Below are 24,041 nucleotides of genomic sequence, written 5' to 3' on the forward strand. Positions count from 1 at the left end.
CACCCTATCATTGTTGGTTTGTTTGTTGGTTTAATAAATTTCTAATTTGTTACTTCAGCTTCAGCATAGACCAGTGTAGCTATTGAATTCTCCTCCAGATTTCAACAAAGCAAGGTCTTGTTCATGTAACGCCAAGCCAAACCATGGCTTAGCAGGAACAAGCAAATGTGGGGGCTTCTTCCCCAGTCATTCTGCTGCTGCTGCACTGTGCTTTAGTGTGTTGTCTGAATCCAGGCTTGTGATTTAGCTCCCCAGACAAACCACGATCTATAAATCATAGAACAAGGCTTGGCTACATCTTGTGGTTTGCCTGGAGAGAGCTAAAAAAAGAGTCTAGGTTTGGATGACACATTAAATCAAATCATGGCTTAGCTCAGTGCAGTAGCAGAGAACAACCAGAGAAGAAGGAGGTGGCTGTGATCACTCTCAAAGTCCATGTTTGCTCTTTTGTGCTAAGTTTTGGTTTGGCTTATCATTACATGCAAACAAGGACAAGATGTGGCTGTTTTTACAGTTTCAGAATTTTTTTTCTTTCCTCCTACAGCCATTCTGTTGGAATTATTATGAATTGTTTATTTTGGGCAACACAGGCCCCCCCCCCCCCATAATATAAATCAGTCTTACTATGGTTTTTATTTAGGCGAGAAAAAGAAGAATCACGAAGAGTAGCTATGCAAGTGCTGACACAAAAGCTGAATTTGCGTTCTAACGTCTTCTTGAAACGAAAGAGATGGCGGCGGGTATATGTTGAAGAGTTGCCGTGGCGATCTCAGCTGAACATTTACCTGGCAATTGCCCACTTCAATTTGTTTAAAAAACGGATAGAAGAGTTATATGCCATTGATGTTGATTCTTTGAAAAATCTGAACAGGTAAAAATGGATAAATGTGATGATTTATAATGGCATGATCTAACAATGCCCTAGAAGCCTCTTTTACCTCCTTCAGAAATGTCCTGCTGTATTCTGTATTTTCCATAAACAACAACTGTTATACTTCAGTGGAAGAAGTGTACAGTTCAGAAGACTGATCTTGCAACTCCTGCTCTTGTGGCGTCTTAGAAAACCACTGCTGATGCTTTCCCCTTGTATGTTACCATGACTTACAGAAGAAACCAAAGTTATTGGCCTATTAATGGAGTTATTCCCTATTGATTACTTTTTGGTAATGCATCTCTCCTGCTTTCTCTTTTCTCAGAATTATTATGAACTTAAAAAGATCTGAAAGGAGCAAAAGAAATGTGCTTCAAGCCATCAGAATTCTTTTTCAAACATACTTACTAGGCAGCGCTTTCTTCTTCATGTGCCAAGTTCTAGTGCTTGATACGACTTTCGCAACTCTTCATCCATTGATATGAATGGCCAGACAGGGTTACTCTGAAATAATTCCACTGAAGATTTGCTCTTGCTGTTTCCCCAGCTGAGTCTTAGTGTGTATATGTTCGTCTGCCCCACTTCCAAGGAGTGATTGTTTCCCCAGCTGAGTCTTAGTGTTTATGTGTTCGTCTGCCCCACTTCCAAGGAGCAGAGCATAATGGAAGTGATTGTTTCCCCATTTTATCAACTGGAATAGAAACTGAGTTTTGAGCTTTGAGCTTTGATTTCTTAACTTTTGCACCTTGGTTCCAACCTGCAGCTATATTTATAGTTTAAACTCTTATTTTTTATTTTAGTTATTCAATTCCTGTTTTGCCTTTCCCCATATTTGGTGTCCCCATGGTGAATGAGAAAATAAGAGTAAAATCAATAAAACCTGTCTTGAGAGATAACTAATATCACCTCGTTGTTGTTATAATAATTATATTTATACCCCATCTTTATCCCTTATGGGATTCAATATGGTTTACAGATAGGAAAACCAATAATTAAAAATTGATAGAATTAAAACTCATTGCATATATAAAATGTATTAAAACCATAAAAACAATTATAATAAAAACAGCACAGCTGTCAGTTCCCAAAAGCCTGTTGGAACAAGAAAGTCTGGTAGAAGGACAACAAAGGGAGCCAGTCTAGTTTCTCAAGGAAGGGTGTTGCAGAGTCTAGGAGCAGCTACCAAGAAGGCCCGTGGCCCATGGCGCACGGCTTCACCAGAAAATCCACACTGGGTGGGAAAGGTCACATGAAAGCAGGAATTAACTGAAACATTCAGCATAGTGCTGTAAATATAAAAAGAAGACTTCAAAAGTATTTGCAGAATAATAAAGTTGCAATATTGTTAGTTTTTATGTATTTGATATCTCTTGCTTGCTCTTCTTAAATAATGAAATGTTTTGTTTTGCAGTTATCATGAACTAGACCCAGACGCATTCTCATTAATCAATTCAGGCACTATAGTGGTGGCAGCAACAACAGAGGAGCAACTGAAGACTTTTCAACTTCCGTTTTTTAAGAGAACAATATCAGGAAAAATCCGTAAAAAAAATGGTAATTAAATTAAAAATACACAATAACAAGATAATTGTAATCTTACATATTAAAATCCATCAACCTTCTCTCCTGTTCTTGTCCAAACAATTAGGACATATAATAGTAACTATTTGATTTCATAATGGATTTGTTTTGAATTTGTATTTCTTATAGAATGAATTTAAAACAACATTCTCCCTAGAGTGTAGTCCAGCAGATGGGTAGATACTGTCATCTGTCACCCAGGGGCAGGAAATGCAGTGTTGAGGGAGGTGGTTGCCTTGCTGTAGGCAGACACTCCCCCCACCTATTTCCTGCCACCCTTCTAGGCAGTTCTATTTCTTCTCCCTCATTATTACTCTCATTTTTTGAACTATTTTGTGCTTCCCTGTTCTTTCCTGCTTGTTGTTATCCTTAGTGAGTTTCTGAGTGATTTTGAACATGTTTGGGTATTTTTTCTGTCAGCTTTTGGTCTTCTTCCTTCTCTTCTTCTTATTGGCAGGTTTGAGTTTCTGTGTGTCAAGGGTTGTTAGTTTCCTATATTCTCATCTGATAAACTGTCTTTCAGGGGCTGTTGGCCTTATGTGTAAGAAATTTCTCCTAAGGTCAGAGCCCATCCTCTTTTATGTGGATAGATCGGCTTTCTGATTTTTATTTATTTTATTGCAATGTTCTTTTTTCTTGCAGTGTTATTTGTTTTTAGCTTTTCAAAATGTCAAAATTGTTCAGTTCCTTTTATGTGTCAGAGAAGTAGTTCTTGTGTATTTTTGCCTATTTGTACTATTTTGCACTTTCTTATATTCTTATTTTTATTTGTCTGTCACCGTGCTCTTGTTGGAGCAATCTTTGAGACAAAATGGACTGTGGTCTCTGCATGCAGTGAGGCAACCTGCTTCCTGAACTCTGCATTTTCTGCCTGTGGGTGACAGATGGCAGTAGCTACCTATCTGATGAAATATTCTCCAGGAGAAATTTATTTCGGGTTATGCCAACAGCCACTATTATTGGGGTTAGCTGTTGATTCTCTTGATTGCAAGCATTGAGCCAGTGGCAAAACTAATGAATTATTAGTACGTAATGTTACTGAAGTGAATTCAGATGCTGATGGTGGGCGGGCTTAGTTTGATTGCATGGTGAAATATCTTCTGCATTGTTGTGCACCCAAGTCCTGGCTTTTCAAAATTCACAGACATTTCATCTTGCTGCTGACCAATTGGCATAGTTAGTTTTGCATGAGCTTCACATGTATTCCTTCCCCTGTGTCTGTTTTGTCTGTCTTAGCCAGTACTTTATATTGTGCACCCCTGACTTCCTCCTCTAAGCCTTCATCCACGCTGTTCTGATGCCTTGTAGTTTGACGTGCATCACATACCACTATTAGTTCTATATCTGTTCTTGGGACTCTTGCTCCAAATATGCCTAGTGTTTCTAATAATGTCTGCTTTCTTGACTTCAATGCTATTGCTGCTGCTTCTAGGATTTAAGTTATTGATCCTATTTTGATTGCCTGCCTTGCAATTCTTACTGAAGTTCTATCCAGCCCATCTGTCCCAAGTTTCTATCTTAATTCTGCCTGTCTGTCTGATTCTGACTGTCTGTCCCAGACATGGTCTAGAGATACCAATGGACCATGGGATAGTCCTTTTATGACATAGGTATTTAATCAGAGTGGAAATGGACCCAGTAGGTCAAACTCGATTCCTAATCTAAAGCAATCCTAAAAAAACGATGCATACAAAGAAGGGTTTGTATAGCCTCTTTAAGGAGCTTGTTCCTTTGCTGTTTAGGTTTAGATTTTTCTCAATGACTGGTCTTAAGACATGTCATTTTAATCACATTGTCTATCCTTAGGGGACTGGTGAGTAATGTTCCCTCTTCTTTCTGACATTCTTATAAGTATTTGAAAATGGTCTGCATGCTTACCATTCTCTCTCTCACTTGATCCCCCCCCCCCAGCCAAAGCATGCCCATTTCCTCCTGTTAGTTGCTTCCTCAACTGCAGTGCTCCAAGCTTGAATACAGTACCGCCAGAGGAAATCTTAAGTGTGCTTAATAGAACAAAATTGGAAAGCACAAATCTTCACATTGTTTAGTCTGTTATTCATGTAATCCTTATATCTTTCTTATTCTGTTGCATGTTCATATGTGGTTATTCTTTTTGTATTTCTAGTTCACACTGTTGAGAACAACACTTCCGTATTTTGTCCAGTTTAGGCGTAATGTGAAGACAGAGGCAAACAAAATAAAAGGGTGTCTCTCCGTATTATTTTGCTAACTTTTGATTTGGTGATTCAGTGCATTTTGTTATCAAATTGGGTTGGTGGTGGAAAATGGAACCTAATGGATTGCAAGCATCAGTTTATCTGCTATTTGGAGACTGATTGATTTGGAGGCTTAGCAAGAGTCAGAATATTTCTTGTGGCTAACTTGACAAAATGGCTGATGAATTCTTCAAAACAGCCATAAAATACAGAACGAAAAACACTGCAATTGATTCCAGAGAATTGATCTAGTATTGATCTGTTTGTTTATTGCATAAGCATGTAGTTATGTAGTCAGTTATGAGCATATGTTTAAAATAATTCAACCTCTTCAAAATCTTTCTCTGAAAGGAATAGGGTTTAGATCAGAACACAATTATTCATCCTGACAATTGATAGCTTTTAAACAAGCCTATCAATACTATCTTTAGTTTAAATGAGCTTTCTCGATTTCATTGTTTGCTGCTCCAGTCCTGCCTTTCTTTTATGAGGGTTTCCAGGGCTGCCTGGTGTAATGGCAAAAGGAAAACACAATTCCAGTGCCTCCTTGTTGCATTTCATAGGCTCGAATAGCCTTTCCACATCTGCTGACGTCCACTGCAGCAGATGCAGCCCTGTCTTCCTCTTGCATCACTTGTCAGGCGCAAGCTAGGGAATCAGAAGCCCAGTCATTCAGTGCAAGAACAGTGAACTCAGCCATTCAGCCACCAGAGCAGCTGTGAAATATGGTAGGAAATATGGTCACCGTTTTTTCAGATGGACTTGTAGCTTGGCCTTTTGATAAGCTAGGGGTACTTACCCAATTCTGGAATCTCAAAAATACCAGCCCTGAATATTCTGCAGCCAACAGCTCATAGCAAGTCAAGACTTCCTTGCTCTTCTTTGCTCAGACACACTTGATTCCACCTCCCCTGTCTTCGATTCTGGTCCTTCCATGCCTGCTTCTGACCCCACTTTACAAAGTGCTTCTTCAGATGCTGTTTCCAGCTCAAGCCTACTTGACCACAGTAATTGTCTCACCCCTGAAACTGATGCCACAACGGATCCCACTGATCTTTCCCAGCTGTCATCTTCTGCCTCAGATTCAGGTGGGTTACTACATATTGGCCAAATGTCTAACAGATGTTGAGCGGTTCCGTGATCTGAGGCATAAGGATTTCCCAACAAATACTTCACTAACCGATCACTTTTGCAGAAGTTCCATCTAAGGGATAACTATATTGTCAGGTGTTCCATTTCTGTGTCAGGTTCTAAGCTTAAGTTTCAGGCATCAGATGAGGATGAGATCAGGTGATTGCCAAGTCTTTGGATAGATGAGGATTCAAAAATAGAAGTTGTCAATGCATAAAGGAGCATATATAAGGCATTGCGGAACAGGACAAGCTGAAGAGCATACAAGGATGTCAGGACATGTTATAAAAAAATACAGTAAAAAAAGCCATCAACTTGCTTTCCTTGGTGATATAGTGGACAAGACTAAATAAAGAGCATCAGTGGACCAGAACGCTATATAGGAGAAAGGGGGGAAATGGCAGTTTCTCCATAGTCATCTAGAGGGTTCTGCTAACTGTCTTGATACATCTTCAGTTCCTTTCTCTTACTAGATGGCCTCATCAGAGGAACTGACACCTGGCCCTCAGCGCTATCATTCTGAGCCCCACAACATTTAACACTCAGCTTGGGGGGGGGGGGGCGGATATGATCTCAGAAAGATACAGAGTCTGTCATGATCATGGGAGTGCCCACCAGAGAAGGCATGAGGCAGACCTTTTGCAGTTGAGGCCAGATGTCCAAGCTGAGGGCAGATGTCGCTTTCTGTAGCTGCTAACTCCTTTAGGGTAATGGGATTTTTAGTTGTGGGGATCTTTCCTCCCAAGGAATCTCTGGTTTAGCCATCTGTGTCTGGCATCAGAGATGTCTTCTCAGATGAAGGGATGTGGTCCCTGGTGCCTGCAGGCTCACACGGCATGGACTGGGAAGTGAATCTATCTCTTCACAGCATTCCAGTTGCCAGAGGTCTCAGTCCCCACAATGAGTCCTGATCCAAGGCCATGATAGAGTCTACTCATTCCAAACTTGTGTGATTCATTGAATTATAGATGTGCTGATTAAAATCAAATCCTTTGTAATGTTTATTTATATACATTTCAGAAGGTTCTCGAGCATGTTTCTTTCTTGTATATTTACAATAAAACTGCAACTGTTCCTTTAGTATCAACCAGTCAATATATCTATGGACTAGAAAGATTACTTCTCACAGTGTGTAAATAGAGAGAGGTCTGTAGCTCAGTGGAAGAGCATCTGCTTTAGATGCAGAAGGTCTCAGGTTCAGTATTTGGTATCTCCAGGCAGGGCTGGGAGAGATTCCTACCCAAAGTGCTGGAGAGTTGCTGCCAGTCACTAAACAGCACTGACCTAGATGAACCAATGGCTTTGCAAGCCAGTTTCCACCATGCCCCAGGTTGCTCTCAACAGTAGGTACAGTGCTTATGTAGGCCTCCTCTTTTGGGGTTACTGGCTTATGGGCTGTTGGTCTCCACAGACTTGGGTCCAGAGCTCCTATGTCTTTCCTGTGGAAGAAGGAGGCTCCATGTTTCCCCATTTTTCATTAAGGTTGAGGCCCTGTAGCTGTTCTCCTTCCGTTCCATCAGGCATACAGTTAAGAGGACCCCATCGTGTTTCTTTTAACACAGGTGGGGAGCCTCCAGGCAATGTCTAAACATGGTCTTCTCAGGAGTAGGGATTGGGGCCTACTTAAGGGTTAAGGTACTGGCAAAAGACCGTTGAGCCCCTGCAGCCCATCTTATTAACAGATCTGGAAACTATTATTACTCATTCTGATGTCTTTGAAAATGTGTCCTCAATTTAACTCAAATATTGTTTGTTTTTAGATCCATTATATTTTTCCGATCACAACATTAAGCCGGATGAAAAAGACACCCCACGACCTCAGGGACTACCTCAGGGATATGTTACCGTAAAAGAACGTGAAAAAGCGCAATCTTATTCATCTTTGCTGGAGCATTTTGTTAAAATCTTTCTACATTTTAGAAGAGCGGCGGTAATGTTCTTCTTGAATTAATGTGTTTATGTTATTGTATTAAAATGTCTCTACCAGTTTCAATCGGTGATACAAACATTTGTTTCTTGTACTTCTATTAACTTCCTTTTCTATTCCAGATCTCAGTAGGGTAGTCTAGCAGAAAGGGCTCAGATCATCTAGGTCTTCCTAACCCTTTAAAGCAGGAGTCTGAGAAAGCTTGGCAGCAGCCCATCTGTCATTCACTCACTTTTGTCACCTCTTTGCTTCTTAATCCATCTTATTGCTGAAACAGTGAGGGAGTCCCACTATAACTTCAAAAACCATTTGATCCTTCCTCAAATACTTCGGTGAAAACAGCCATGAATACCCAAACCTCCTTTTCATATTCTAGCAGGGGAAACACAATTTTGACATACAATGAACATTTTTCCGTGATGTGCAAACAATAACAGTGGTCCTAGGTGGCAGTGCTGTCCAGATAGTGGCCACCATCTTTAATCGGGGGGGGGGGGCTTGTAGCATTGGGACGTATCCCACATATCTCTGGAAGAAGTCAGAAAGACAGCAAGAAGCTCTTTAGCAAGCACAGAGAACACTCCCAAGCATTTTCACGCTAGAGGAAGTGGAAGGCCAGTAATGAGTTTCTGGGTAGCCTGTTGCCTAGATGCCAGCTTTCAGACCAGCAGGAGCTTTTTCCTAGCTGGAAGTACTACCTGGTGCATACTTTCTAAAATAGGAATCAGAAGAATTCTTTTTCTTGGTTTCTCTTATTGTATTTACTAAAACCTTTTAAAAGGCAACACCAGAATTATTTTGCAGTAGGTAGAACTTTGTTGCCTTTTGCTTTAACTAAATGAATGCATCCATAAATAATATGGTAAATGCAATCTTATATTGGATTGTGCTGTGTTTTCTGAATGGCCCCCTCAGGGAGCACAGAACACAGTGCTATAAAGCCCAAACCTCTACTTAGAAGGGACTTGTCCAGCTCCCTAAGCACATGCTGTTCTACTGAGCACAGCCTAATACCATGTAGGCTCAGAACCTCATTTCTGTAATGATTATGTTGCACAAAGTGAAGCCGCATTCATAATGAATGTCACCACTTCACATGCATTAGATCAGCAGCATGGAAATATGTTAGAAATTATAGCTAGGGAATGTACAAGTGGAAAAACACCAGTAAAATATGAATAGGTTTTGTGAATATATCTTGAAATGGCTGACAAAGATTATCAGAAAGCTGTAGTTTTAATCACTGTCTGGCTGCTTGGCTATAGAAGGGTAACATGCACCCCTTTGCTCTCTCTATTTATTTCCTTTTATTTTCTGACAATCCTTTCCAGCAATAGCCAACTTCCCTCCTCTCAGTTATTTTCCTGTGTATGAATTGGATATTTTTGTGTTCTCAGCTGCCTGAGAATTCAGTGGGATAGTCTGCATGCTATAGAGGGAAGTTTGTATCCTTTTTTCTATTGAAAAGTAAGAATGAAGAAGTAGTTACCGTATTTTTCCGTCTATCAGACACCCCAATGTATAAGGACCCCCCCCATTTTTGGGGACTCAGTTTTAAGAAAATGAGGGGAGATGGCCCAGAGTTGTTGAGCCTCTCCCCCCTACAGCTGTGGGCAGGAAACACTCCCTAGATCGTTTGCACGCGCACCTGCATTGGGGCAAGTGGCGCTCCCACCAACGAGCTGGCTGGCGGCACGCAGCTTCTCCTCCCCATGCAGCTGTGGGCAGGAACCCCCCCCCCCGGTCACTCCCCACTTTCTGTGGCATCAGGGGAAGCTGCGCTCCCGCCAGCGATGCGCCGCTCCCCCCCATGCCACTATCCATGTATTGGATGACCCCAGTTTTTTGACATGATTTTTGATTAAAAAAACCTCGTCCAATACATGGAAAAATATGGTAATATGATAATGAATGGTAGTGATATGTAGAGATAGGGCAAAATATTTGTGTTGATATTCTAATTCTGAAATTCAGAGATTCAGAAATTTATAGGTAGAATTTCAGGGAGGAATTGTAGTGTCGATTCTGGCAAATTCAGAGCATAAATTTGTCTGTACTCTTTCTTAGTGGGGTATTCGAGAATATATGTTATGATACATAATTTTTTGTAAAAGTGTTTGCATAGAAGCCATTACAGAATTATAAACTAGTTATACATGACAGTCCCGTGGAGGGCAGGGGTGGGAGGAGGAAGCACCACTGAAGCCCTGCTTGGTTTGCACCAGCTAGGGCGGAAAATGGGCTTTTTTACTGGTTTTTCTTTTCTTTTTTTAAATCCCCTATTGTTTCCAGTAGGAAAGAAAATAACTATTAGCAGCTCCAGGACTGCCAGAGTCTCTCCCCACCCTCTATTCTGGAGACATGCTAGAGGGAAAAAGGGTTATGGATTCAGTGCATTCAAAGCCTTCTCAGTATGCCCCTTGAATGCCCTCTTTTTGACCTTATTGTCCACAAAGCACATCACAGCAGAACTTCCACCGAGAGTTAAGGGGTGATCTCCACAGCACACCTTACCCTCTGTTGGCAGACCACCCACTCCATGCAGTGGGAGTTCCCCAGTATTCTGTGACCCCCCCCCCCCCAGACAACATCCCAGGGGCACTTTCAGTCGTAATTGTAGGTAACATATCAATATAGCTGTTGTGGGAAATACAGAGCCACGGTCCAATCTCTAGCTTGAAAGTAAGTTTCACTCCATTCAGTGGGATTGTGCAATTGAAGCTTTTTGTAACTGAAAACAATGGTTTGTGCTTTAATGCTGACACCACTGAGAAATCTCCATGCTCCGCTCATCAGACTTGTATCTGACACTTTACCATCCAGGTTTTAGCCTACCGTGGTGGCCACTGGACGTTGCTTCAGAACGTGTGCCGAGACCTTTGGACCTATACTCAGGAAGCGCAGTCAATTATTAGACATTCACAATCTTTCCATGCACCATTTCCTATTACCAAGGAGTTGTTTCATGACACCATTTGGCTGCCATATTACATGGCATCAGATATGTTGCTTGATATGGTGGTTGATCTGCAGGCTACTGATTCTGTTAAGGTAAATATATTTTATTGAGGTTGTCTGCATATTGTATTCAGCTTCGGTTCTGATTTACAAGCAGCAAAAAAATGTATTTTTACTAAAGAAATTTCTTCTTTGTTCTTGTTCTTGGCTTATTTAAACCTTTCAGCTACTATCCATTGTACAATTTATATTACAACATGGCTTCTAAAAACACAAACATTAAACAGGACTAGCTAATCTTTTTTTTGGGGGGGGGGGCACATTGTTGCATAGCCACCCCTTTGAGGTCTGCATCCCAGTGGTTGATGTGGTTGGCTTATATGTGTGCATACACATATTGCACATACATACATAAAGATCACTCACTCATACTTGCCACATTTGCACATTCACCATACAAGCAGTATACACATACATTGCACAAACTCACCAGACATGAAATCACTACTTGTAATACACTCATGCATAAAGACACCTACACACACACACCCACACCCACACCCACACCATTTTCAGCACTCTCATTCCAGCGCTGTGGTGGGCGTGGCTGAAAATGCTGCAGAGGTCATTCTGTTTATTCCAGAGGTAGAAATGCTGCCTTTTAAAGAGCAGGCTAAGGACTTTATTTCCAATCTTAGCACTGTGGCGCTTAGCATCAGGATTGCAGATAAAATATATTTCTGCTTCTTCTTTATCTCTAAAGAGCAGACAGATCACTCTCTAAAGAGCAAGGAAAATGCTTTATCTTCCAATCAGATTGGAAGATAGAGCTAAAGGGGTTGATGGGTCACTTCCTGTGGCTTGGACTGTGGGTTAGACTTGCTTGCTTTAATCAAATTGTGGTCATCACATGTTTTTTATTATTATTATTATTATTATTATTATTATTATTATTATTATTATTATTATTATTATTTGTATACCAACATTTATCCGCAGATGCCAGAGCAATTCACAAAACAAAAATACAAAATAAAAAAAAGAACAAGCACATAATTCAAATCACACATTGGTATTTTTCAACTTCTGTTTTCTAAAATGATATAAAATTTCTGAGTGTTGTATTACGATGAATTGGAAACAATGTGGTTTGGGATATTAAAAAGAAGGATAGGTCTTACCCGAATAGTAGATTTATTAGGTGGGAGAGGAATAGCCCACTCCAAATCCAAAGACTTCATCGTCCACCGTAATAAATGGTGCGTGTACTTGTGTAAGTATAAATCCTGAAAGATCATCTCACCCCTTATATGTCAAATTGATTGCTGTTCTCTGCAGGTGAGGACCTTCTGCACACATCTTATCAGGAGGTCAGTTCTGCACAATGTAGAAATCAGGCCATTAGTGTTGTGTCAACTACCCTTCAGAATTTCCTTGAATATCAGTTTGGTGGTGTCTGTGTTGTGTTTTTGGCATCTGCTGAAGACTCCCTCCTTAAACAAGACTGTTGAGTTGAGGTCTTTCCCAGTCTACAGCTGCATTGGAATTGGTATTAAGATTCAGTTCAGTTTTAGCAAACAGCCATTACATGCATAAAAATAACAACAACAATGCTGCTACTAATAGTGGTTTACATTTCTACTCCCCAACCTTTTTATGGGATAAATCATTTCCCATACTTCCTTCAAATTTTGTTAAATGAATTTGTAGAGCCTCAGTAATAAAATTGGATATTCTAAAGGATATATACTTCTCTACATCAGACAACAGAATACAAGATTTTAAAAATGTTTTATCTCTTGTATTTTGCTGCCCAGAGTGCCTTTTGGAGGAGGGGTGGCTATAAACAAAACGAAGAAACAAACAAATGGTGCAGCTGTGCAGCATTGGGGAAACAAGCACAGGAGTATTCAATGTTGTGCCCTCCAGATGTTGTTGGGCTACAAGTCCCATCCCTGACCGCTGGCCACACTGGCTAGGGCTGATGGGAGTTGCAGCCCAAGAACATCTGGAGGATACCGCATTGACCACCTCTGATGTTCCATATCCAGAAAGGCTAGTTGAATAGATTTTTGAGGATAAGAAAAGCCTGGCTCATTTGCAGAACATTCATGAACCACAAAAGAACCCAGCACCTGAAGTGTGTGGCCTGAATATCTGAAACTGGGACTTGATAAAAGCTACAGTATTTGGAATCCTTGCTTTACTACTCTCCGTTTTGAATTTATAGATTGTTGAAGCTGAAGGAGATTTCTGTGTTCCAAGTTGTGTAGGCGGCATAGCTCAAGATGAAGGCGGTTCTAACTTTTCATTTGAATATCCATTTGATGATATCTGTGTTGTTGATTTGCAAGGAGTACGTAATTTGGTTCTGCGAACTATTGAGCTTCTGTTTTTTTTGAAGAAGTGGGAATCACTAGTATACATAGCCATGCAGTTCAACACAATTACACAGTAAGTAACATATGTGCTCTTTTTGAAGGGAAAAATGTTGTGTTTTTTTTTAAAAAGAAATAAAACGTTAGCAGTTTTTAATTCTGAAATCTATCTGATTTTTCTAGTGAGAGATATACAGAGCAATTGATTCCACTGGTGGTATATGCTCAGAGACAACTACAGGAAAGAGCACAAGTCCGTGACTTTACTAGCGCACACCCTAAATTCAAATATCTTGTTACTGATACTGGACGCAAGGTGAAATGTTTTAGATGTGCTTACTTTGAGTCCTACATGTGAATAACTTGGAGGCAGACAACATTTCCACATGCCCCTTCATTCTAAAGTTCCAGGAGGGAGTGGGGGTCTGCAACAATTTAAAATACTGTACAACATTAAAAAACAAAAAAACACCGTCACCAAAAATACAATGGGTCCCCAATATATGCATCTCAGGTGTGGAAGACCAGGGCAAAGATATGTGACTTTATGGTGGAGGATAGGTAGGAAATAATTTTCTATCATCTGAAGACCACAGGGTTGTTTACAATATAAAAGGTAAAGGGACCCCTGACCATTAGGTCCTGTCCCGGATGACTCTGGGGTTGTGTCGTTCATCTCGCTTTACTGGCCGAGGGAGCCGGCATACAGCTTCTGGGTCATGTGGCCAGCATGACTAAGCCACTTCTGGCGAACCAGAGCAGTGCATGGAAACACTGTTTACCTTCCCGCCGGACTGGTACCTATTTATCTACTTGCACTTCGTGCTTTCAAACTGCTAGGTTGGCAGGAGCAGGGACCGAGCGACGGGAGCTCACCCTGTCACAGGGATTCTGCAGACCTGCTGATCAGCAAGCCCTAGGCGCTGTGGTTTAACCCCAGCGCCACCTGCGTCCCTTAGTTTACAATATAAAAACACAAAAATGCATAACATAGCAAAAAACAAATCTCCTCCTCCCCAACACACACAGTTTAAAAGGTAATAGTTTATTTAGTTAGCCAAAGGCCTGGGTAATCTTACATTGTTCTGTAGCAATAGTATCCAACCTGGTGACCTCTAGATGCTTTTGGACAGAAATTCCCATCAGCCTAAGCCATCACGGTCAATGTTGATGGGAGAGCGAACACCATTTCAAGGGCACCACAATGGGTACTAGTGCACAGACCCTCATTTTGAAGCATATCAGTTAAAGATGGTGAACATTAGTTTTGATTGTTTGCACATCTAAATTATTTCTCTGCAAGGAATTTTCAGAAATCAAGTTTTAGGTAACCAAATATTGACATAAAAATCTGAGTTTAGTCACATTATTTTGAAAACATTGCCAATAGATGTTACAGTGTGGAAAACATTTTTCTCTTAGGTGCGCTGTAGAGACTTTGTTGCGATAAAGCTGCATGCTGCTGCCAAATGTAATGAAACAACTGATGAGGATGGATTTGATAGTAAAGGTCAGAGCACATACTGATATATAAGTCCTTTTTATCTTCAGAAGGTTTTCTGTTCATGTCCTTTTGGAGTACTATGGCAATATTTTTATACTATGTCTAAATAGGCCATGCCTCAGTCACATGCAGCCATCCATTTCTGTGAGAAAGAGGATATTTACCATATTCTGTTCTGTTTTCCTGTGATACTGGATCTTGATTTTTTGATGGAGCTGCAGGGACCTTTCATTGAAGAGGCAGATGAGTCTACTTCCGTTCTTTTCCCTTCTGAATTAGAATTTGTGCATTTTGCTGCAGCTCTTGCTGATCCAATTTAAAAGGAGCCCTTCACCTCACCCTAGTTAACTTTTTGAATGATATGGTTTTATTTGCTGATGAGGAGGAAAACAAGTGGTGTAGAGGCACAAGTTACTATTAATATGGTGGAGCTGGGATTGGTCTTGATAGATGCCAAGGGACCTAAACTGGGGATTCAGGCAAGAAGCCCTGGCTCCTCCCTTGCTAAACCTCTGGGACAGCTGGTTTGCCAATGGGGTTACTAGCTGGATCTTTTTTGTACTGTAGTGCTAGGAAGGATACCAAGGGGCCTTGGTGGTGTTCTGTAAAGCAGTTCCACTTCCAAGTGGGATGGTGTTGTGGTCGGATCATGTGGCCTTCACATGCAGCGGGGGTTGGTGAAGCCCCACGTCATGGCCCCCGGCCGGCCAATCCAGTCGCCTGTGGGGTGTGGTTTACCCCTTTTAAACCGCAGCGCGGTAAGGGGATCGCCCTCTTGTTCCGGCTTGAGTGGCGGTTAGGTATTCGTAAAACCTTGTTTGGGGGGGGAGGTGTGGCCATCGCCTGCCCCTCCATACTAAAGGGTATTCTGTTAAAGGAATCTGGTGGTCGTGGTTCCTGTCCGAAGCCCGGGTGGAGGCTAGGGCCATGGCACGACCTTCCGGTGACTCTAGGGGGAGCTTCCAGTTGATGTGCATCAACAAGCTCCCCCTACTGGTGGTTAAGCCTTGTGAGACTTCCTGCAGGCGGGCAGGAGTCAGATATAGTCGGTTCAGTTCCAGTGCCTAAGCCAATACCACTCACATTCTGTAACCAGTAAAGTTGTGGCTTAAATTTTGCCCATTAACCTAAGATATGGTGTCCACGTGTTATTATTCAACATAAAGGGGAGGCCTTGGAGTCTTGACACGCAAATGTTGATCCAGACTTAGGTCCTCAATCTGTACAACTCATCGCATTGAATAACCACACAATGCCCATTCACATTATTACTAAGCTAAACTATGGCAGTCACTTTGCTCCTTTCCTGGTCCTTCTGCTGCCATGCTACCCATGACTAAGCCATGGCCTGGCTTGGTGTTATGTCCAAACCCAGGCTTGTTGTTTTCCTCACTCCAGACAAACCATCAGCTGGAACCAAGGATTGTTCTAGGGCAGGGGTCTGCAACTCGTGGCTCCGGAGCTGCATGTGGCTCTTTTACACCTTTGCCGCCGCTCCGGGGCGGATACTAGCGAGGAGAGGAGGCGCATTGTGTGCCCCGACACTCCCCACTGTGGCGGGCGCTGTACTGGCTGTGACTGTCGCATGGGGGCGGTGCATGTGTCAGTCACGCACCGTCCCGACGTCACCTTCCCACAGTGTTATATTTGTTTTAAATGTCGCAATGGTTTTGCGGCTCCCAGTTGTTTTTTTCTTTGGAAACGGGTCCAAGTGGCTCTTTTTGTCTTAAAGGTTGCAGACCACTGTTCTAGGGTTAACTGCTTGAAATTTGTCTGAGAAAGACATACCATTAAATTGGGTTTAGCCATTAAGCTAAGACAAACCATGGCTGAGCCCTGTATGTGTAGCATCAGCAGGACTGGGAGAGGAGTGCTGCAGCTATGATCATTTATTTCAGAATCTCATTCACACCAAGCCATGGTTGGGCATAGCGCTATATGCAAACTGTGTCACAAACTCCTTGTCCCTATTTTATGCTTGATCTACAAATTTTAGCCTTCAATCATGTCAGCATGACACCTTTGGTCTTTGGCCTGCCTGTACTTGAATAAGACTCTTCAGCTGTGACCTGTCTTGGAGTTGGGCCAAGGCCTGACATACCTCTCTTCGGATTCGAGGAAATACCTGTATTTTTCACTCTATAAGACGCACCAGACCACAAGACGCACCTAGTTTTTGGAGGAGGAAAACAAGAAAAAAAAATATTCTGAATCTCAGAAGCCATAACAGCAAGAGGGATCGCTGTGCAGTGAAAGCAGCAATCCCTCTTGCTGTTCTGGCTTCTGGGATAGCTGCGCAGCCTGCATTCGCTCCATAAGACGCCCACACATTTCCCCTTACTTTTTAGGAGGGAAAAAGTGAGTCTTATAGAGCAAAAAATATGGTAAGTTGTACCCTTTCACCAGTGTTAAAGCAAATTGTGTTTGTTGTCTGTTTTAGACCGACGTTGTCAAATGTGAAACAAAATCGTTGAAGCATTTAAAACCTTTGCTGTATAAGAAAGGAAAGATCCATATTTAGGTTTTAATGTATTTATTGCTTCAATTAAGATGCGGATCAAGGAAGAGCACTGGTTTCTGTTCCTCTGGATGTGTCAGATGCACTGCAGTGTTTCAGTGAAAGCCTGGAAAAAGCAAAATACCACAGTAGATCTATTAAATATAGCAGGAAATTGCTTGCATTATTTCTTGCTCACACACAAGGTGAGTAATTGCTATAACATCTGTTGGTTAACAACAAGATTGTGTGTACAATTGATCTACTTTAAGAAGTCAAATACTGGAAAGCTTAGTGTGAAAAAGTAGGTAATTATTAATGCAGATGCTTTTTATATTCATATGAGAAGTTATGAGTTTGGTGATATAACCACTACATGGTTATCTTAACAAAAAAAAATTCCTTCCAGTAGCACCTTAAAGACCAACTAAGTTAGTTCTTGGTATGAGCTTTCGTGTGCATGCACACTTCTTCAGATACACTGAAACAGAAGTTGCCAGATCCTTCTATATAGTGAGAAGGTGGGGAGGGGTATTACTCAATGGTTATCTTAGTTGAGGACCATTGTTCTCTTACATCTGCACCAGCCTTAAATGTGAATATCTTTGGCAAATTAATTTTAATTCTGTGTTTGTAGAATTTATACAGATTCAGTATTTGCAGCCAATCTTTGTGTTGGCTAGGAAGTGTAAATAAGCATTTTTTTCCTGGAATTACAGAGCATTACCTTTGAAATTAATCTTTTTCTACAATTAATTGCCACCAGAATCAAAATCTTTTGGATAGAGTATATTCAGTATATTAATCACTTTTCTAATCTAGAGTGTGGAAGAGTAGACACAAGATGGAAGGCATCTTCACATGGAAAAGTGGAATTTATGATGGGGGCTGAGTTCACATATCAGCCAGAACCACCTGATTTTTCTAATGAAAATTTTACTAGCATTAGTTTGGTTCAAGGCAACTCCATTCCCCGGTCAAAACTGTCAGTAGTCATCTCTTCATATGAGCAAACTCTTGGTAAGATTATAATTTGTTTTCCCTCCCTTACAAATATATATGTACAGATATATACTTACAAGTACGTGTCCACAAATTTTGGTGGCATATAGTCTATCCCATGAAAGTTTCTTCTGTACCCATATGTTTTTTTCTACTGTAGAAAAGATCTTTGGCTGAGTTAGCTCCCCATCCCCTGATTTATTGTTAAATGGCTTTGGGATTTTTATGGGGATTCCTAAGTGAAATAAATGAATAATATTATTTAGGATAATGTTTTATTTCTGAATTCATATAAGTTGATTTACATAAATATATTAAGTGTGTATTAATATTTCTGTTTTTATTTTTTAAAATTCTCCTTCAACCAATGAAAAACAGAGGCTCTTCAAAAAAATGATCAGCAAGACCTCATGGTGCAGGCTTTCAGTGAACTTGGAAATATTCACTTTTATACAGGAAACAAAAGGTATCTATAGTGCAACAGATATAAAATGAAACTGTCCTTAAATTTTCAGTTTTAATGCATAATTAGCTAAAACATAGCTAAAGGCTGCTAACTGAAGTCTAGGGGCCTGCAGATACTATAGTTTTGATTGAGACAAGGTTGTATGTTTAAGTGTGTGCCAGTGTTACTGACATATGCTTTGCTTGCGTTTGCATCATAAATTTTGTGGGAATCCCTTGTTAAGAGTGGTAAAGGGCTTTACAGCCGTTCTTTCCACCTTCTGACAGGAAGCACCTGGAGCAGGTACTTCAATCCCAACCTGCAACTGCACATGTGGTTGCTTGAGTCAAGTGGGTATTTCAGAGGAAAATAAGAAAAACATTTTACATAATAAGTCAGCTAGTGATCGGTTTTTATTTTTATGTGATTTTAATTGGTATAAACAGCTTTGATATTTTTAAATGAAATTGTGATAAACAGGGTTGTTTTTTTTACAATAACTAAATAAAATGTGATTGCATGAACTGAAAAAACAAAACACAAAAGTTAGCTTGGAAGGAAAGTGTCCCTACTTTAATTTAGGTCTTAATGTGCATTTGGTTTTAGTTTTAACATTTCCCCATTTCCAGTGGAAGGTCAGCAGAGTGGCCAGAAGGCAGGCAGCAACCTTTGGGGAGGCAGGATTGCCAGCATGCATCCAGTTCTGCTCCTGCCTTTGGTTGAAGTGCAGCCAGTCATTATCGCTCTTGCTCATCTTTCAGTTACAGTGGTACCTCGCAAGACGGAAAACTCGCTAGACGAAAGGGTTTTTGGTTTTTTGAGCTGCTTCGCAAGACGATTTTCCGTATGGGCTTGCTTCGCAAGACGGAAACGTCTTGCAAGTTTGTTTCCTTTTTCTTAACACCGTTAATACAGTTGCGACTTGACTTCGAGGAGCAACTCATAGAATGCGGTGTGGTAGCCTTTTTTGAGGTTTTTAAAGACTTTGGTGATTTTTGAAGCTTTTCCAAAACTTTCCCGACACCGTGCTTCGCAAGACGACAAAACTCGCGGAACGAATTAATTTCGTCTTGCGAGGCACCACTGTACTTCCCTCTGAATTTCTTCTAAACCTTTCATCTTCTGTCGTAGGGAATTAGTAATAGTCCTCCTTCCCCATGGGCACATTTCCCTCTGGTTCCCTTCACTCGGTAGCTGTTTTTTAATCTCCCACCCTCTGCCAGGCAGCACCCAGTACCTTCACCAGGCATTACCGCCAGGATGCTTTGGATTCGGCATTTGGCAGGTGGTCCTGCAGCAGGTCCTTCCTCCACAACCTCTTGCACCAGCACTCACACCTTAGGAAGGTTAGCATCCCACTCTGCTGATCTTTCACTGGAAATTTTTTTTTGGGGGGGGATACAGTTGCACCTGCTTGAAGTGTACTTTTCCATTTCCTAATGAAAGGTCAGCAGACCCTGCCCTAGTTGGGTTGGCGGCAGGATTCTTGTTATTAGCACAAGTCACATTGACATTGGGAGGTGGTATGTTTTCTTTCTGCCCTTACACTTCCGGCTGTCAAGCTTGGCGAGTCCATGACCTGAATGCCTGTTGGAAGTCCTGACTCCCAAAAAGCTGCTGCCTGCCTTTGGATCACTAGGTGGAGCCATCAACCCACGCTGCTGACCTTTCGCTAGGAAATGGAAAACTACTCATCAGGCAGCTGGGAATTTGCGTAGGTTTCCTTAGTTCCTACCTGGGAAGCAACTGCTTTTCAGCATCCCTGTGTAGATTGTCCCACTGTTTCTGAAAAAGAGAGGGGAATCATGTATTCACACGCCAATTTTACTATTTCTGGGAGGCAATGACACCTCTGATTGATGTGGGGCATTTATGTGCCTGGGTTTCCTGGCCATTTCACTTAAAAAACACAGACATCATGGAGTTGGCAGGGACCTTGAGGGCCATCTAGTTCAATCTTCTGCATTGCACAATCTCAACATGTGGTACCCATCCAATTTCAAACCATACCAGACCCTGCTTAGCTTTGCAAACATACCAGCAGTTTTATTATTGCTGCACCACTAGGTGGATAGTGTGTGTGTGTGTGTGTGTCTGTCCGTGTCCGTCCGTGTCCCTCCTTAGATTTCTTTTTTTTTTTTGTTAAGTTGCAGACCAAGGTATAGGAAGAGTGACTGGAAAAAAATATGCCTCTTGTGTTTGATTTTCCAGTTTTTGCAGTTTGCACTGCATTTCATTAACCTGTTACATCTGCGTTTGAGGGTGTGATGCCAAATAAAATATTTTCATTATCTTGCATTTTAATAAATGTCAGTGAAACATTGGATATTTTTAAATGTTTTTCAGAGCTGCTTTCAAATGCTGGTGTCAAGGCCTTGATGGAGTCCTGAAAATAGTTGATGCACTTAATCACTGGCACGAGTTAGATGGCTTGTCAGAGAATGCCACTGGCAACTTGGCAAATAGCTCTCAAGGTTACTGTGAGAAATTTGTTTCTCGGGGTGGAATTTGGGGTTGCTTACAAGGAGCAATCTTAGCAGCTAAAATAGCTCAGTGAGTATATAATGAAACCTTCTCATCCACTGATCCTAGAATAATTCATGCGTATATAATAAAGGATAGAATACTTCTTATTGTTAATGAAGTTCTTTTTTAAAAAGTGCCTATCAGAAATACTGATAAATAAATCATTCAAACATGCTGTCTAAGTTTGTATTCATACTGCATCTTTATCCAAGTTACCTTGTAGAGGCAATCTTCATTTTGTATAGGGGTTCCATTCCAGACCCCCACACATGTTGGTGAAACCTGCATAAGCCCGCTTTGCCCAGCTCCGCCCCACCCCTCCCCTTTTCTTAATGTTTTTATGACATTTGGGGGCTGCTTCCAGGTTTGACGCCATGCTTGTGTGCATGATCGTGTATCATTTGCATGTGCCTAAAGCAGGAGTTGCCTGTAATTTCATGTCGGTTTTTTATTATCATTTGAATTTAATATGTATTTCCAGAAAAATATAAAATATTTAATATAAAATAACAAGTTGAAACATATAGCCACACAAATTATACTCCCGTGCACCACCCTGAAAGTAAGGGTGGGATAAAAATACCAGAACATTTACCTAGAGGGCAGGAAGGGAGGGAGGAGGTATATGCTCTGCACACACTCCAGGAGAGCATCAGCAGAAGTGCTGGATTGGCTCTGGCAATATGCTCAAATAAGCCTGACCTCCCCATCACCTCACCCCCTTTCCCCCTCCCTTCAAGTAAGTGGCAGTGACTCTGCTGCCAGGAAGCCCAGATATGCTGCAGCACCCTTTCTCAGTGATCCCTCTTTACCCCAGTTCTTCTACCCTTAACATGAATCTGAGGCATAACTGCAAGTCTATTATGAGTCAAATGTTCCCCTTAAATATATGTGTGATGCATTCAGAGATCTTACTTATCATACACAAAGCATATAAGTAGAAAAATGTACTTGCTGATCATTATATCATTGTCTGCTATAATACGTAAACATGAAGGGTTTTGTTTTCAGGTAGAAATAAGTTCAAAATTTTGGTTACATTAAAGCAGTCACAGTGTTCTTTCCCCCCCTTTTGCTCCTGCACATAGGTACATATTGTTGTATGATGTGAAATTAAGAACCAAAGCTTGCATTTTATCCGCCATTCTCTTCAAGGTAATCAATATGTTTTAATTTGTATCTTGTCTAACAACTGATAAAAGTTGTTTTTGAGATTTTCACTCTCAATAAGTAGATAATGGTTCTGGCAATAATGCCTGTGATAGTGTGTGAAAGCCTCTCACTAGCTTGGTTTGCAGAACAATCTCTTTAGTGGGTTAATCCACCAAAAATAGGGTTCTGAAACATCTGGTAGTGAAGGAAAGAAAACTGCTGGTAATCTAGGAAGCAAGGAAGGGCCTGAAATCTAGAAAGCTCATAGGCAGATTTCTGACTTGCTTGGATGATCAGCAACTTAAAATAAACCAAGTCAAGACTACTGAGATCCATGAAGGAGAGCAGCTGAGCTAGGAATTCCAACTGTGGGGATTGAAGGATGCTCCAAAAGGGCTTTGGCTAGATGAAACTGACTGCTGCTTCTGTCTGCCTTTGTTTCTAAGAAGAAAGGAAATTTGGGAGGCCTGCTCCCACCCACAAAATATACAAACTATCCCTTTTGCAGAAGCTAGAGGCCATATATTGTGTCTGCTATTGTTCTGTTTCAGTATGATGAAGATGTGTCTTGAGCTGCATTAACCCCAAATAAACTATGAAAAGGCTTGACAGAAGTGAAAATCCCAGCCAGACTGTTTGATTCAAGGTGGTAGTTGTAGCCAAGCAAGGACCACCAAGTAGGCCTCAGTCCACTTTCAGGTGGCTTTCAACACTGTAGCTAGCCTAGTATCTCCTGACTCACCTACCCTACCCTGCTGTAGCCTTTGGATTGGGCTGACACCAGCATCAGCATCAGCATCAGTTCCATGAAAGTGCTGTTGCTTGCATAGGCATGTTGGGGAGCAGGAGTTGGCTGTAGCATGTAATGTTGGAGGGAGGGAAAGAAAGGAAAGTGTCTCTGGTTTGGTAAATTCTGCTTAAAATGGGAAGGATGAGCCACGATAACCCCAGAGCCAACGTATGCACTAAGCTTAAGGAAAGATGAATGATAGAACTGCCTGCTACAAGGAAATCACTGCAGGGAATAATCTAACAATTTGTAATTTCCATCTTTCAGCTGGACATTATTTCAGCCACTGCCAGTTGATTATGTCTAACACTTCCACTCATTTTGAGAGTGGCTCCACACCTATGACCAGTGGACCACAGTATCCCTGAGCCCTCTCAAATGACTCCTGGAGGCAGAACATTCGAGAACTCTTGTTCTAGTCAACTGGCCACTTAAGACTTATGTCTGGTTTCAGATCTAGATAGTAAGAGTAAATGAAAACTTTAATTAATAAGCAAGAGAGATTCCTGTATGTGGCCATGCAGTACTTGTGCAATGTAATGATCCCACTTATTCTAGGCTCAATAAAACAAATGTTTATTCTGTATTAACATCTTAATTTTTTAATATGAAGCACTACACGTTAATTAATGTGGTTTTAATGGGTATAAACTTTTGTACAGCTTTGGAAGATTTTAATAACTGTATAATTTTCAGTCCCTCTTTAGAGTTTCACTACCACATCCTAAAGCAGATTGTGACTTTGCACAATATGAAACAGATGTATTAATTCCTGGCATTGATCTGTTCACGGATTACTACAGAGCTGATGTCGCAACAGTTGTTGGAAGCCTGACTTACGTTATATATGAATTGCATTGTAACAAGCAGAATCTAATAGTAAGTTCTCATAAAGTATATATAAGACATTTGCAATTATTTTAAATGTTGAAATGGGTTATGGATTTGGTCTGTAGTTTCACTTTTATACTACTCATGGAGCATGAAGCCAGTGTATAAGGTTATGAAGCTTGTTTAGTTGAATACCTAATCCTATGAATGTTTACTTGGAAGTACAGTATGA

General features: G+C 41.0%; 1 protein-coding gene across 6 annotated transcripts in view; it reads left to right on the forward strand.

The window, feature by feature from the left end:
• CFAP54 (cilia and flagella associated protein 54) overlaps nucleotides 1-24,041 on the forward strand; it is a 101,304-nt gene that overhangs the window by 51,220 nt on the left and 26,043 nt on the right. For 5 of the 6 annotated variants that reach the window (XM_077934824.1, XM_077934825.1, XM_077934827.1 and 2 more), the window contains 14 exons: nucleotides 641-871; nucleotides 2,283-2,425; nucleotides 5,559-5,756; nucleotides 7,560-7,729; nucleotides 10,550-10,777; nucleotides 12,915-13,138; nucleotides 13,246-13,378; nucleotides 14,485-14,572; nucleotides 17,117-17,269; nucleotides 17,886-18,083; nucleotides 18,444-18,531; nucleotides 20,857-21,063; nucleotides 22,125-22,191; nucleotides 23,675-23,857. In XM_077934824.1, coding sequence (XP_077790950.1) covers nucleotides 641-871; nucleotides 2,283-2,425; nucleotides 5,559-5,756; nucleotides 7,560-7,729; nucleotides 10,550-10,777; nucleotides 12,915-13,138; nucleotides 13,246-13,378; nucleotides 14,485-14,572; nucleotides 17,117-17,269; nucleotides 17,886-18,083; nucleotides 18,444-18,531; nucleotides 20,857-21,063; nucleotides 22,125-22,191; nucleotides 23,675-23,857 — 2,311 coding nt within the window. The remainder of the gene's footprint in view (nucleotides 1-640; nucleotides 872-2,282; nucleotides 2,426-5,558; nucleotides 5,757-7,559; nucleotides 7,730-10,549; nucleotides 10,778-12,914; nucleotides 13,139-13,245; nucleotides 13,379-14,484; nucleotides 14,573-17,116; nucleotides 17,270-17,885; nucleotides 18,084-18,443; nucleotides 18,532-20,856; nucleotides 21,064-22,124; nucleotides 22,192-23,674; nucleotides 23,858-24,041) is intronic. The other variant, XM_077934826.1, reaches the window with a different exon arrangement.

The sequence above is a fragment of the Podarcis muralis genome, chromosome 10, assembly GCF_964188315.1.
Source record: "Podarcis muralis chromosome 10, rPodMur119.hap1.1, whole genome shotgun sequence".
NCBI lineage: Eukaryota > Metazoa > Chordata > Lepidosauria > Squamata > Lacertidae > Podarcis > Podarcis muralis.